This window comes from Pseudopipra pipra, chromosome Z, assembly GCF_036250125.1.
Source record: "Pseudopipra pipra isolate bDixPip1 chromosome Z, bDixPip1.hap1, whole genome shotgun sequence".
Classification (NCBI taxonomy): Eukaryota; Metazoa; Chordata; class Aves; order Passeriformes; family Pipridae; genus Pseudopipra; species Pseudopipra pipra.
The window spans coordinates 41,338,229-41,353,563 of NC_087581.1; the positions used below are offsets into that span (position 1 = coordinate 41,338,229).

General features: G+C 39.6%; 1 protein-coding gene across 3 annotated transcripts in view; it reads right to left on the reverse strand.

The window, feature by feature from the left end:
• MEGF10 (multiple EGF like domains 10) overlaps positions 1-15,335 on the reverse strand; it is an 84,326-nt gene that overhangs the window by 65,048 nt on the left and 3,943 nt on the right. For all 3 annotated transcript variants that reach the window (XM_064642589.1, XM_064642588.1, XM_064642587.1), the window contains exon 2: positions 375-506. In XM_064642589.1, coding sequence (XP_064498659.1) covers positions 375-490 — 116 coding nt within the window. In that variant the 5' untranslated portion in view covers positions 491-506. The remainder of the gene's footprint in view (positions 1-374; positions 507-15,335) is intronic.

Consider the following 15,335-nt stretch of genomic DNA (forward strand, 5'->3'; position numbering starts at 1 on the left):
AATCAGCATAATCAAAATTGGCCAAATTCCAATATGGTTAGCTATATTTTGCATATGTAAAAGCTTCTTTTCACTTCAGTTGGAAAAAGCTATTTTTATTCACTTCTTGCACCCAGATGGTTGTGTAACACTGCTGGTATCACTGGAGTGTTTTTTGCATCCTAACTACTACCGCAAAATACAACTGCATTTCAGCCCAATGTGAAACAGTCTTTTACTTATCCATGAATGTACCTTGCCCATTCAGTAAAGTGAATTTTTTCTCCTCATTCTGTAACTCAACTGCTTTAAATAATCTGAAGTGTGCCAAATAAAGCAAAGCAAAAATGGTAAATCAGAATTTGTGTCAGTTATTTTCCAGAAGAAAATATTACCTTTCCCAGTGGCTACACACGTTAGGATCTTCCAGATTCAAAGATAACGTTGGGCCCATCCAGTGGTACAGGAGTATTACAGGGAAGACAAAAAAGGAGTTCAAATGAAGAACCATCTTTCCGAAAAGATAACTGTAAGAAAAAACACCAAAACATTAATTAATCAGGGAAAGGATGTAAATGCCTTCACTTACAGGATTAACAGACAGCCTCACACATAACACGACATAAAAATCTAAAATATTAACCTAACACTTTAACTAAGCAAATTATTTAAATTTGCATATTGAAACAGTCTTAATCCAGCTGGCCATTAATCCACAAATGCCAGAATAAATGCTATTAATAGGTAATTTCTAACAACTTAAGCTTCTATATTTCTGTTTCAGTGAAAATTTGATCTTCTTTCCTAATTTACACTCAAATTGTGGCCACAAAAATTACCAAAAAAAAAAAAGAGATCATTGAGTCTAATCTGTAGTATAATGAGAAAATAATTTCTAATACATATGTTTGATTTAGCACAAATATTTTTACTAAACTAAACTAAGCAGAAGTAGAAATTTCTTACTTTAAATTGTATGGAACAGAATAAAGTGAACCACACCTATAACTAGTTCATGAGAAAAAAGTCCACGGGGCCATGAAAGCAAAAAAAAAAAAGAGATGCGAAATAGACTTAGTTTACAATATCCTCTTCAGAAGTCAACCTAAAAACCTCACAACAAGAAACTATTAAATTTAAGATATCTGAGGATACAGAGATGAACCTATTTTGCTAAATCCTTCTTGAAAAATGAGGGCTGCTGAAACACATTTCATGGTCTGTAACTGTTTCTCTGCATGCAGGGAAGTAGTCAATGTACTATTTAATGTACTATTTAAAAAGCAGCTGTATTTTCAGCTAATAATTCCAGTGAAATCATGATTTCATTGAAAATAGTCACTCTGATTAACCAGATAGTAAATGGTATTTCCTTTTTTCCTTTTATTCTCAGCTTTAGAACTTTCCTTTTGCAGGATACATTTAACAAAATTTAAAATAAATTAAAAAAAATAATTTGCATGAACCCCCTAGTGTAAAACTTGATTGCATTCCAGATCTTTTGCTTAATTATTAAGGAAAATCAGTACAGCTGATTAGCATTGCTGAAGTGATTATATTAGCAATAACAGATGTAGATGACTCATTTAACTCTTGCTGTCTACAGTTCACACTAAGAAAACCTGTTCAGAGATTCACTTTTCATATCATATACTGCTCAAATTACCTCACCTGGTAATACATGAGTATTTTCACTATCTACAGATACATAGAATCTGTAGTTCAAGTACTGAAAACGCTCATATTGGAGAATGCCTTCTGTGTGTAAATTAGTGATTAGCAGATATATGAGAGAAAAGAAACCTCTCTTGCTAAAACAGAAAGCTTCTTCACCTACAGCACCAGATCTTTGTTCCACTGAAGTATGCAACTGAACACTAAAATCTTATTGCCTGTTAGCATTTGAGGAAAAACTTTTATTGAAAAAGCTACATCTTTACTCACATTTTGGTCAGGAATTTTAAGGGACATCCTGTCTGTTTAGCTCAGAGACTTCTCTGCTTCCCTCAAATTTAGTGCAGGCCCATGATTTAAAAATGTTGACAAGAAAGCAGTGCAGCTGCATGAAGCAACTGTAGAGTAGCCTCCTAAGTTTCTGTAACCCAATTAAGGAAATTGAACTAATTATATGTTTATTATATAAAAGGAAGATAATCAATAGTAGTCATATTAAAAATAAATCTGATCACCCCGAGGCATATTATAATTACTTACAAGCTCATTTTAAAATGGTGTACCGGTGTACAAAATATGCTTCCATGAACTACAGGCACTCCCCTAAAATACATTTAAATGTGAGCAACTACACAAAACACATTTGTCTCACTGGTAAGCAGATGAAAAATCCTGTATGTGGACCACATAAGCACAGCCAGTTAACTATTACTACGCATCATCTGAGATTTGTAGGCACTTTCTCTGCCACTACCAACTATGTCGACAGTTTTGCTTTGGTTTAGGTTTTTTTGCTATACAGAGTTCAGGATCAAAACCAGGGAAAGAACAGACAACTAAAAAAGGCAAACAATTGCTTCCCCTCTATGAGGTGAAAATTGAGACATGACTACAAATTGATCTCTCCACCCACCCAGAGCAGAGGCACAAGCAAAAGTGAGAGAATGCAGCTCTTGTAACAAAAATACATACAAGCAGAACAGGGGGAGCAGAGGAAGGTACAATGTTAAATAATGTAAAAGAAGTGAAGGTTACTCAAGGCTGCAAACAAATATTTTTTGGTCAGCAAAATCAAGTGCTGCCGGTGAATTAACCAGGATTAGAACTGCATGAGCAAGAGAGAATAGTACGATACAGTTGCTAACACGACATAATGGACCCAAGACCAAGGGAAACGCTGATGCAGCTTTTTCATTACCGTTGCAAAAGCATTTTTACCACTGAAACATGAAAAATGAAGCAGGAACATGCCATTTAATTAGAAGACGAACTTCAGAACAGTAAGAGCCTTTCACAGCCTCTCATAGTATCTCTGAGATACAACCCTCATTTCAGCCTTTCTGGAGCGATACAGTACAGGGATGTCAAATCTTTCTCTGGGCTGTAAACCCAAGGGCTGTTCTTAATTACATTTACATTGCATTAAATTGCACATACAGCAAGTGTTATTGTAAAAAATCTTCCTTCTGTCCATCATAGTTTTCGTCAGCTTTCAGACTGAATTGTAAACCACACTGTCATTGCTGCAGGGTCCCTTCCTGGTGCTTTTGCCTTCACACTCTCCAGACCACAATAAAGGCTACACCCTCATCCCAGATTTATGGACTGCTACCTGCAACTGAAAATTATGGCTCCAGATGAGATAAAGAGATTTTTAAATATTTTTTTAGTGAAGAACTGTTTGGTCACAAGTATGGAGGCCATGCTGCTGAGAACACAGCTCCGTTGGGCAGGGCATGTCTCGAGGATGGAAGATCACCACCTCCCCAAGATCTTGCTTCATGGTGAACTTGCCACTGGCTGCTGCATGAGAGGAGCCCCGAAGAGAAGATACAAGGACTCCCTGAAACAACATCTCAGCCTTGGCCATATTGATCTACATAACTGGTCTACTCTGGCCTCCAACTGGGAGGCCTGGAGACACACCATCTATAACGTTGCTGGTGCCTTTGAGAAAGCACGCAGGATCACTCTCGAGGAGAAAAGACAACGCAGAAAGAATCGTGCCTTGCAGAATATACTTATATTCTTTCTGCTGTGCCTTCTGCAACTGGACTTGTCTATCTCGTATTGGCCTTTTTAGCCACCAACGTGCCTGCAACAAACATGGGTGGTACCCTCCCCAAATCTTCCTTTGCAAAGCCTAGCCATGACTGAGTCTTTTTCGTAACATTATACTGTCTTCACTCCTGACGTTCAGCTCCTCTACAAGGGGCACAATTTCTTTATAAAAACATCCCTTAAACTACTAATGTCAAGGAAAGCAAAATTTGAATCTGACCTAATCTTGTCAATGATGATTAATCCTGTGCTAACTTCAGAGAAAAAAAAAAACAAACCCAAACCCCTAACTGATTGCTTTTATTGATTGCATTAGAGAATTAATGGGTGAGGAGCAGAAGGTGTTTTCCCTTCAGAAATCTGTAAATCAGTTTGACGCTTTGTCACATGAAATCTTGCTTACAAAGCAAATACAAACTAACCTGAATAGGAGCATTATTACAAAGATCCCAGACTGGTTGAAGATGTACAATCACAGCAAATGTAAACTGATTGGTCTTTTCTCAAATTGGACCCCAGCCAAGGGCCCAGACTTGAGTTAATATCTAAGATGCAAAGTAAAACAGACTGACCCATTTGAAGAGTCCAAAGGTGCTTAAGATGAGGCTAAGCATATGAAATGGGAAAAACAATTCATTTAGACTGGTACCTGGAGAATTACCAAATCAGAGGCTGTACCGAAACAAGTCTTCTTGATGAAGACAGATATGCTGCTACTCTTTTCAAGTGCCATGTTATTAAGAAAAATATATCACTAATAAATTGCCATTTTTCTTCAGTTAATAGTTAGACAATTTTTTATTTTTCAGTTTCTTAATTAGCAGAGCTTCCTAGGAAAATGAGTTTTATGTAATCACAATGTTTGCGTGTTCTGGCCTCATGCCTAATAACTTCCAAGTCCACCTGCCATTTAAACTGGAAGTAACAGAGGTGAAGAAGTCTTGAATTGTAAAGTTCCAGAGAATAGTGATAATGCACAAATCTGGAGGAGACCAGACTTTATTTGCCCATAAGTCTTGGAATTACCAGTTTTGAAAGCTACAGCATCACAATCCTTTAAGTAATGCTGCCATTTCACAGACTGCATACCTCTACCATTCCTACTAAATATAAATGCCATAATACATGATCTGATCTTAAATAACAGAAAACACCCGTTAAACTGTATTAAAACTGTCAATTGGACCAAATATTGGAGTTTCTGGACTCTTGAAAAGCAACTCTTCTTGGCCCACCAACTTCACTCACTGTCATACAACTCTCTCACCATTCAGTGAGAGCTTCTGTAGGGGCTAAGCCGGCAGGGCAATATATCCATTTATCAGTCCTCTTCTCCCTCAAATCAGTATGAAAATAAGGTGGGGGGAAGACAGTTCAGTGGAAGTCAAGTTTGCACAAGGCAAGGAGGCATGGTAAAGACTAATGGCAGCATGCCAGATACTTTTTGCAAATAGATTCATTATTATTCCTCAGAGGAAGGCGGCCAAACATCCCAAACATGGGGTCACTTTGCTGTAGCTGTCACAGTATGCCAAATTAGAGCCCTTCCAATTTAAAATATTATTTTTTTTTTCAGGCATATAACAAGTACAGGTCTTGAATGTGCAAATGGGATCACTAAGGTTACCTACAGCACATGGTACTGTATGTTTAAAGATTATTCCCATGGGAAGTTAACGGGATGAACTGTCAAAAAAAATCTTTTGGTTAAATATGCTGCCTGGTTGTTTTCCACTCAGACAAAAAGTTACCAAATAAAGACAGTTAAAGCTGTCTAGAATCCAAACCACACTATCTGAAAAGCATTTTGAGAAGAAAAAATGGCACCTTTTAAAATACACCTCAGGTGAAACATACAAAACTATGTCAGGTCCATACACAGATGGTACCTCTCAGCCCTGGGCATCTTTCCCAGAGTGGCTGTTGAAAGTTAACAGTCAGTTCTGAGTAATGAAAGCAAATAACATATAAATTAACAGAGGTTATATGGTATAGGCTTGAGACAAAAATCATCCACATAAAGAGACTTCTTTTTTCTCCCTCTTCCCTTTTTTTAAATCAAATAATGTACTCTTTACTGGACCATTTGTCTTGTATATTAATCCCAGGTCTACTTTAAAAGTACAAGTGAAGACTAGAAGACTAAGTAAAAATGGCTGGATACACATATTTAAGCAGAGTTACTTCTCCATCTTCATATTAGCAGCATGTATGAATGCTGTATTAAATTAAAGACTAACATGATAAGAAACCTGTATCAAATCTTTATCATAGTCACTTAGGCAGACAGCATCACCAGACTTCTGATACTTCATATTTTTTTTCTAATGGGAATCATAGAAAAGACATTGCACTCATGGATGTAACTGTGAAAACTTTGTGTTTGCTGACAATTTGCCTGAGACAATCCTAAATACACCAATATCTGGTTCCACCACTGTGGAAATTCTCATTTATGCTTTTTACCCTCACTTAATCAAAGCTTCTGTGACCCCTCTTTCCCTGTTATCAGCCTTCCAGACACCATGTCACTTCTAGTTTATTGACAGGATATAAAGAAGTACAATCAAAGCACTCACATAATTCCTTTAGCTTCCTGTGCAATTTAGGATCAGTTTCAAATGTGCCCATCTTCCTGTAAAAGTCTTTCGCTTTTTGTTTCACCCTCTTCAAAGACCATCTCTGTTTCTTTCCCTCCTCCATTACATGTGTGTTCTCTTTTTCCACATAGATTTCCGTCATACATCAGATTCTTCCCTTTTCCAGACACAGCCTCTGTTATCACCGGCAAACTTCTTCAGTCTGCAGCTCCCTACACTTGTTGCAGCCTCTCACTCCCTTTCCTTGTGAAAATCAGACACATGAACTCCTACATTTGTTTTAAACTTCTAGTTGCTAACAATACGCTATAATTTGTGAAAAAAATTTGTTGGCAACTCTGCTTCAGTACCTTTGTCTTTGTAAATCATCCAGTGGAATGTCATTTTGCATACAACACCCTACAGAAAATAAAGTTGTCATTCCAGTTAGCCCCTGTTTTTATGATTTAAACAGAGCATTACGCTCCTCTAAAACTTTATCCCAGTACTTTGTTACAAACTTCAATTTCCAAATGATCCGCTTTAAAAAAAAAGTTGATTAACTCTGATGCCATTTCACTTTAACAGCTTCTGAACATTTCAACGCATTACTTATCAGTTTTTCCACTTCCAGCAATCAAGGCATCTACAACTCACAGCACAAGCCTCACATGCCACTGCCATCCCCCCCCCCATAAAGTAAATTCAAAACATTCTCGTAGAAGAATGGGGAACCCAAAAGTGTTTCTTCTGACAGTTCATTCATTCACTTCTATCTTTTATTTTGTTATCTGCAAAGGTTGGAATGGATATAGTACTCCTGCATTCCTTAATCGAAGGGGAAAATGGAAGAACATAATGAAAAACTGAAAGCAATGGGTTAATTCTAGTTTTTTACCCAATCCACAATTCAAGGGACAAAGCCTGTTTCCACTGAAGTCAGAGGGAACTCTGCCCTGAAGAACTTTCATTGAGATTACAACATAAACCTAGTGAGGCCATCCTCTAACCACATATTTTATGTGGTTTTCACATATCCTTGTATCTGTGAGCCTTGTCACAACTTTTTCTTCATAACTTGTTTGATTTGCAGTGTTCCTTGACATTATAGGGAAACAGTTTTGTCTCATAATCCCACCTGTGGCCTGTAATATCTACAGACTTGCAGACTCATGGAACAGCTGGGGTTGGAAGGGGTTTAAAATAAGGGTTTAAAGGGGTTTAAATTAACAAAATAAGAGAAAGTTTCTTGAAAAATGGTATTAATTGCAGCCAAAAAATTCATCTTCTGATTGTTAGAGCTTCTGAGGGATTTGCCTTCATTAGCTTCTTTTACTGAGGTACTGGGCACTCTTTTTAAAGAGACTGATTCATCATTTAAAAAATCTATTGAAGAATTTAATGATTTGAGGTGTCGTAGAAATTATGGTAAGAGAAAACTGAAACTGATGTAAATCAGAACCAGTATGTTTGATATGAAGTCACTCTTTTAGTATCAGAGTGGTTTCATGCATAAAATACAAGCTGTCTACTTTGTCAGTATTGGAAAGAACTTGGCTTTTTAGTGCCCATCACGAGTGTTGGTAGGAGTTTTATTTGTTGCAAGTCTCATTTATTCACTGAAGCACAGCATCTTGTCCTACAGCTTCAACTATTTATCTAGGAGCCTCTGTCTGTGTTTACCTGCATGTATATATATATATGCCCTAGTGTACAGAAAGCCTGCAAACACCACCAGCACCTGGAAGGTTGAATTTCTCCCTAGGAACGTTTTATTTCCTCTGCTGACAGAGAGGGAGACTAAGCACTGAAATTCTACACCTGGAAACACGGTTTTAAATTTGTATTATTGTTTCTGAAGAAACTTTAGGTGTCTTAAATGTTCAGCTACTCCTTAATCTGTTGTTCATAGTGGAAGGTGTCCCTGCCCCCTGCCCCCTGGCAGGGGGCTGGAACTAGATGATCTTTAATTTGGTTACAGGTTAACTGAAACCTTTGTAAATGTCTGCTGCTGATTCCAGCTAACGACAGCGTAATTTAAACCTAGAAGAATCACGACCACATTTTCATTAATTTGACCACAAGGCCCTAAATCCCGCAAAACATTATCCTTCAGGACACATGTTGACTTCTTTATACCTGTACATCTTTGCAGCATGTAAAAGGACAGCAGTAGCACAAGCATATATCTGTCATTACAAAAATGGTCTATTCATAGAACTGTCTGACAAAGCACCTTTAGTAACAAGGCACTCTGTTCAGAGATCTAATTTTTGCAGATATTTGTATGCCAAATTAAAAAAATCTCTATGATGGTGGGTTTAATGAGGTACTCTGTTATTCTCTGTAATAAAAATTAAACAAGAGAGACAGAATTCTTCAGCTTAATTGTCACATCTGTTAGTAGGCACTTTACTGTGATTGACTGGAGTGTATGTGTCAGAGACTGTGCCAGAAAACAGGCAAACTTTGTAAGCAGACTTATAAGTTATAGCCCAACTGGCACTGGCAGCATCTCTGTTACAACTTCTGCTGCCTCTCAGCAAAAACTGCAGAAGCGTTGGCCTTGGTTCAGTCATTCATTAAAAATAAAAATAAGTATTGCAAGTTGTGCATTGGGGGGTGTTAAGATAAATTAAAAGCAATCCCTATTTTCAGAAGGAAATACAGTGATCATCTGAATGTGTGAATGTGTCATCGTTCATTAATGGGCAACAGTCATAAGCAACCCGGAGTTTGGAAACTGCACGACACGAAATTTCACATTCAGCAGTACATCTGCTGCTCTACCAAATGAGCAAATGGCTGAGAGGACAGTGAAAAACAGCACAGCATTTGCAGAGGGACTGGGAAGCACAGTGAGGGAGCTTCTGGGAAGAGCAAAAGCAGAATGGACACTCTCCTCTAAACTGCATGGAAATTTGGGATGAAACGTGAACTCACTCACAAAACTGCTTGTTGTCTCTGATATCCGGAGATCATGATACCTGGTGAAAACTCCAGGTATCTTGAGCTGGCCAATAACCGCTATTAAATTGGATTTATGACCAGCTGATCTTCTCTTGTCTCTAAAACCCAAACTCTTAGCATCTACCATCCTGACACAGCCAAATGACTCTGAGCTTACACGCACTTTCTTCCTCAACTAACTTCTTTTTTCAAATTTCACACAAGCTTTCTACTAAGAGCACAGAAACGTATGGTGCTATTGTCAACAAGACAAATAGGCCAGCTGCAATATTGCTTAAAATCACTTTTCATCCATCTCATCCAGTAAGGAGTGCAAAGAAAGGTAGGACTGTATGGAAGAGCAATGAAAACTGTACCAATATCCAATATCCACTGCATCTGCTCCTGAAAGGCAAAGGGATGCCTTTGTGCTGGAAGCTAAAGCAAAGCTGTCTACCATGGGCTGTGGCAAGCCTTGGGCGCTTCGTCTGACCCAACCTATCAGCTGCCCGCTGAACTAATCCATGTATAAATCTTTCTTCTCTCTGGAGGGCAGATTGGGACACTCCAATTTCCTCTCTCCAGGACAGCAAGTGACTGTTTTCTGGAAGGAGTCTGCCCCGATGGGCGAGATGAGCCAGGGCAGATGCTCCATGTCACTGTTTGAAGGGTTTTGTTATGCTCTCAGGAGTCCAAGGCTGCTCCATGCTGCAAGGAAGTCCAGACAGTTTCCATGTGACTCTCTATCTCTGGGATCTCTTCTCTTTTGCAAATATTTGTTTTCCCTCATCCTACTGAACTTAGCAAAAGATAGGACCCCTTTAAGCACATTTATTTTAGATATGTTATGTAATAATCTCACATACAGCATTTTATCGCTGTAACTGCTCATAAGATCTACAACAGTTCTAGTACTGGAAGGCCCTTTGTTCTTAAGGCTACTCTTAATAGCCATACTGTATATGGAAAGTATTTCGTCTCCTGTCTAAATGCTTTACCTTATTTCACAAAACAAGTCAACAGCATTGCTGAAAACAGAACTTAGGTCTGCTAGTCTCCATTTTCAGCCTACCCCTGGACCCACAGCTCCATTCTGATATTCTGCCACAGTGGCAAGGACATGAATATTGTGCTTCCACTACTTATTGTAGGTATAGCAGAGGTATCATGAAATACAGATTGTGTCTTAGACATTTACACACCATATCATGATGGAGAGAATTTTTTTACAGATGTAGATCACCTCTGAAGAGGCCAGTAATGCCCTCTTGTCTGTCTGCTTTTTCATTTCTTTATTTTTCCCAATGGTGTTCTTACTGGAAACAGCAATGAAGAAAAACACACATATATGCCTAAGAGAAAACCTCAATGAACTAAAACTTTGCTATTTCCCTGAAGATGGGCAATACAAGAAAAAGCAGGGTAATTTTCACAAGTGTAGTGCAAGACTCCCATAGCAGAAAAAGAGAAAGTTTAAAGTAGGGTGCAGGGTCCAGAAATGTTACTGAATGGCACTAGACATGTTTTGGAGTGACTGCAATGGATTTCTGCCTAATTTCAAAAACCTCCTGGTGCAGACCAAGAGGCTGCAACCTCAGCCTTTCTTTACAATATCTCTCATTTGCTAGATGAGAAAGAACATTTCCTCCCTGCATCCAAGGACTACTTCAGCAAAACAAACCATACAAAAATCTTATTTCTGAAGTTGATCCACTGTTGAAACACACATAGAAAGGTTGACAATCTGCAAACACACACAAAAATTTTCTTCTGCAAATTTGTGGTGCAGACCAGAACTCCAAATCACTGCATCCTTTGAGGTTCACTTACCATGAATGCATATCCTGGCCGTCTTTATTCATACATAATGCAAATTGGCAAGAACTAGTGCAAGAAAGAATAGAGCGTATCTAAAGTGTGCATTAAAGTTGCAGAGGAACAATACTGTTCCAGAGATGCGATTAAGTCTCACAGCTCTCTCAAATGGGTTATGGAGAGGGAAAATTCACTGAGAGCAGCGGGGACACTTAGAGCAAGGAAGTTTCTCTCTTGTGTTTATGTTTTCCTTTTCCAACAACTACTCATCCAATCTTCTTACTCAATAATCAAAAATGTGCTCTTTTGTGGATTCAGATTTTAAACAAGTTCCCCAGAACTAGTGGTACTTCTGTACAGGACTATCTTCTGTTTTGAAGTGATGGAGCCCTGTGGCACAGCAGTGTCTGTAAGGTGTAGTGCCCTTGATCCAAACAAACCCTGAAGCACAACCACACTGATGTTGGTGTGGACTCTCAGCAGAGTCCATCACAGAGCTGGCAATTCTGCTTTTTCTAAAAGAAAATGTAATTATCTCTTAAAAGAGTCTTTGGTGGAGCCAGCTTTGGGATACCTGGATGACACAGATGTGTGTGTTTTCGCAGATCCTAAAATTCATGAACCAAGTGATGCACAAGGGACCCAGGATCAAGCACCTCATTTCAGCTACTCTGAAAGTCCACTGATCTCACTTGAGTTACTCCTGATTTGCTCAAGGCGAGTAAGAAAACTGGACTTTCAGCCCTTGTTCAATTTTGTCTGCTATTTTAAAAGAAATAAAACCTAATATTAATTTACTTTTTTAAAAAAAAGGACATTCTTTGCAGGCTGATAAAATCTTCATGAAATCTACTTCAATCTAAAATATGCATTTCAGTCTCACTGGCCGGTACCCTCCAGAAACAGTTGTTATTTACAATATCAGACTGGAGATGGGGGGTGGAGGGGTAGGGAGAAGAAAAAATAAAAAAGATTAAAAGATCAAATTACTCTTCACTTCCAAACAAGTCCGGCCACAGCTGTACATCAGCTTCCGAGCAACTGCTCTACAAACACACAACAGGGCTTCTGTCTTCCCACAGGGTTTGCTCGGGTCACCCACATGTGGCGTGGATTAAAAGGGCAGGAAAGCTCCATTATGGAGGAAGCGGAGCCACGAGTTCAAGGGACAATCCAGCGGTGCCACTGGTAGATACCTTGTCCAGGGCTCTGTTCCGAGGGGTCTCCCCCAGATCCAGAGGGGCCCACATACAGCTCTCACACAGTCTGCAGCTGCAGTTGAAAAAAGTGCCCAAAAGATTATTCTGCTTTTGCATTGTCAGCATCTGAGCAGAAGGAAGTCGGAGGGAAGGTGACATGAGAGTTAAGCAGGGTTTTCATAAGCAAAATGAGGATAATAAAGAGTCAGGCTCTGGTTTCAGTGGCAACAGAGCAAAAGAGTCAGGCAGCCTGTGCAAATTTTGAAATTTTCTTAACCTAGAAGAGCAGTAAAAAAGAAAAAAGAGTGTGACATACAGCAGTACTAAGGAATGAGGCCAAACCCTTCGCTGAGTGGGATCACCAGCAACTCTGATTATCATCAGGTGCCACCACCTATGTAATGGAGAAGTCAATCCAGCCCTCAAGGTTGCAAAGGCAAAACAGTTGTTTTTAAACAAATACCTTTCTAATTGAAGAGTTTTCCACCCCACCTGCTGTACCCTGTTTACTCAGTAGATTTGCAACGGCTGACAAAGTATGCTGCCTTTGGGACCAAGACTGCTGCAGCTTACAAGTTGTCAGGGACATTTCTTCATGTATCAAGTGCTCTTGAACCCTTTGAAGAGGGTTTATAAATCTGCAAACAAATGCTTCCCACAAACACACACAGGCATTTTTTATGATCATGACATGTCTGTGTGTATTGACAGACCAGTGTGGTCCAAAAATTTTGTAAACACTTTAGAGGAAACTAAAACTCAGTTACACATGTTCAAAAGCACACTGTAGCAAGCAACCCTGTAGCATGGAGCAAAGGAAGTGGAATATCTACTTGGCCTGTTGGCATACTCCGTCTTATTCCCACTATGTCTGCTCTCCGCGCTTTGTTACATGTTTTTTGCTGATTTCTGACAGCAACTTCCAAAAAAGCATAAACAAATCAATTATGTCATTTTGTACTTATAACTTAAGCAGACCTTGGTGCGCACACACACGTATTTTTCTTCTTTTTTAACATGCAAGTGCTTCCAGTGTATTCACATTCTCAGGACGATCAGTCTTGGTCTGACTATTGGCTTTTGGAGGATCTGATGCCAGTCAGCCGTGCATAATGGCCTCTTTGTGTCACTGTCACATGAACAGCATTGTGTTACAATCATTGTCACTCCAGGCTCAAACTGCAAGGCATGCTTTCACACAAAACATTCACTTTGGGGGCTCCTTTTGGCAGAGCCCTGCAATTGAAACTCTTTCACTGCTCTTTAGTTCATCAGTCTAGCAGCAACACCGAAACTTTAAAAGTCAGGATTCAAAACCTCTCATCTAAATCAACTGATTATGAAGCTTCTCTATGGAGAAAGGGGCAAGTAGCATAAAGTAGCCATCATCTAAATCACTATGTCTGAATCAACACCAAACTTAATGTGGTTAATGCAAAAGGTCTGAGTGGAGCCAAGGGAGAAAACACAGGAATAAGTTTTACTTAGTTCAGCTTTGCTGTATGTGAGGTCAGAAGGATGCCCTAAAACCTAGTTTAGGAGAAGACAAGCACAGCATCACAGCTGCAAGCTCCTCCCCAGCTGGCAACCTCGCTGTTCCTGCCTGCCCCTGCAATCCAAGCAAGATGCAGCCTGTAGCCTTGACCTTTAGATATGAAATATGATGGTCAGAATGAGACTGGGATACACAGCTTCTTCCAGCACATGCTAGTTCCCCATGGATGGAGCCAGAACTGGGGAGCTCCCCAGCAGCTCCCACAGCCTAGGATGGCACTGCTGCAGAGCTGCAGCAGGACTGCAGAGCACAGGCAGCACTGCCAGATCCACAGAAAACTGATCCTCATGATGAGGATCTCATCATGACTTTTCCTAAGCCCTTTGATAACAGAGGATTGTGCTCCAAATAACAGCGGGGGATGGGAAAAATCCCAAGTCAGAGTTATCTCCACTTTGAATATTTTTTCTCCTGTAATTCAGAAAAACATCTGCAGGGTAAAATCAAAGCATTTCCATGAGACAAAGATGAGTAACTTACCAGGTGACAATGTTATTGTACTACTTACTCTGTAAATTCTTTAAATTTACCAAGTGCCCTCTCCCCCACCTCCAAAAAACCCCTGAAAAATAGATAAGACAGGATTTCTGTGCAGGAGAAACTTCAAAAGATGCTGTAAACATGCTGAACTAATTGAAACCCTGCACGGATGTCTCTGTTTTCATTAATGGAAAATATTCTCACAGGGCTGAGACCAAACTATGTTAAGAACAACATCCTCCTGCCCTTACTGGATCTTGAATCATTCTGTGCTGCAAATCTTTGTCTTGTAGAAATACTCCTGAAATACAGCCCTACTCACTCTGAAAATGGCTTGCAGGGTCTACCCCTGAAGGAGATAGGCACAATGTGACAAGAACTCACGGCCTAATGCTTGTGATGCACAGAAAACTTTGGAAAACAATGGTTTCTTTCCAAAAGAAATGGGGGTATGCATGGAATGACAACTTATCATCTTGCATATAATTTTTTGTCTAGTTAATTTTTCTTTCGTTTGCAGTCCACCGAAGTACATAACAACTTCTGAACTCTGGTTTGATATTCCACCCTGCAACACCCACCAGTTGCCCTAAACACATAGTATCCCTCTCTGGATCATTTTTCTTTCTTACGCAGCCTTGACCAGCCCTCCTTCTTCCCTACACTGTTTTGAGCAGACCCATCCAGACAAGCACTGCCCATCAGAAACACCACCAGGCTGGGTCAGGGCCCCCTAGTCCCCTGCCTGGTCAATTTTACCAACACTACAAACCTCTGCTGGTCTTCTCTTGCCCAGCCGGACAAATTCACCTTTTACATCATCCTAAGGTCATGACTTCTCTGAGACTCCCCTTGCCTTTCATGATCTCTTCATATCCCCAACATTTCCAGTACTTAATAAGATGTTGACCCCTTTTTGGTAAGGCCATGGTTCCAGCCCTCATTGGTAATATAATGGTGTTACAGAGTAGTAGTTCTACATTCCCCTTGTTTGAAGACTCTCATCTGAAAAAAAGCTGTCATTAATCCATTTAAACATTGTCT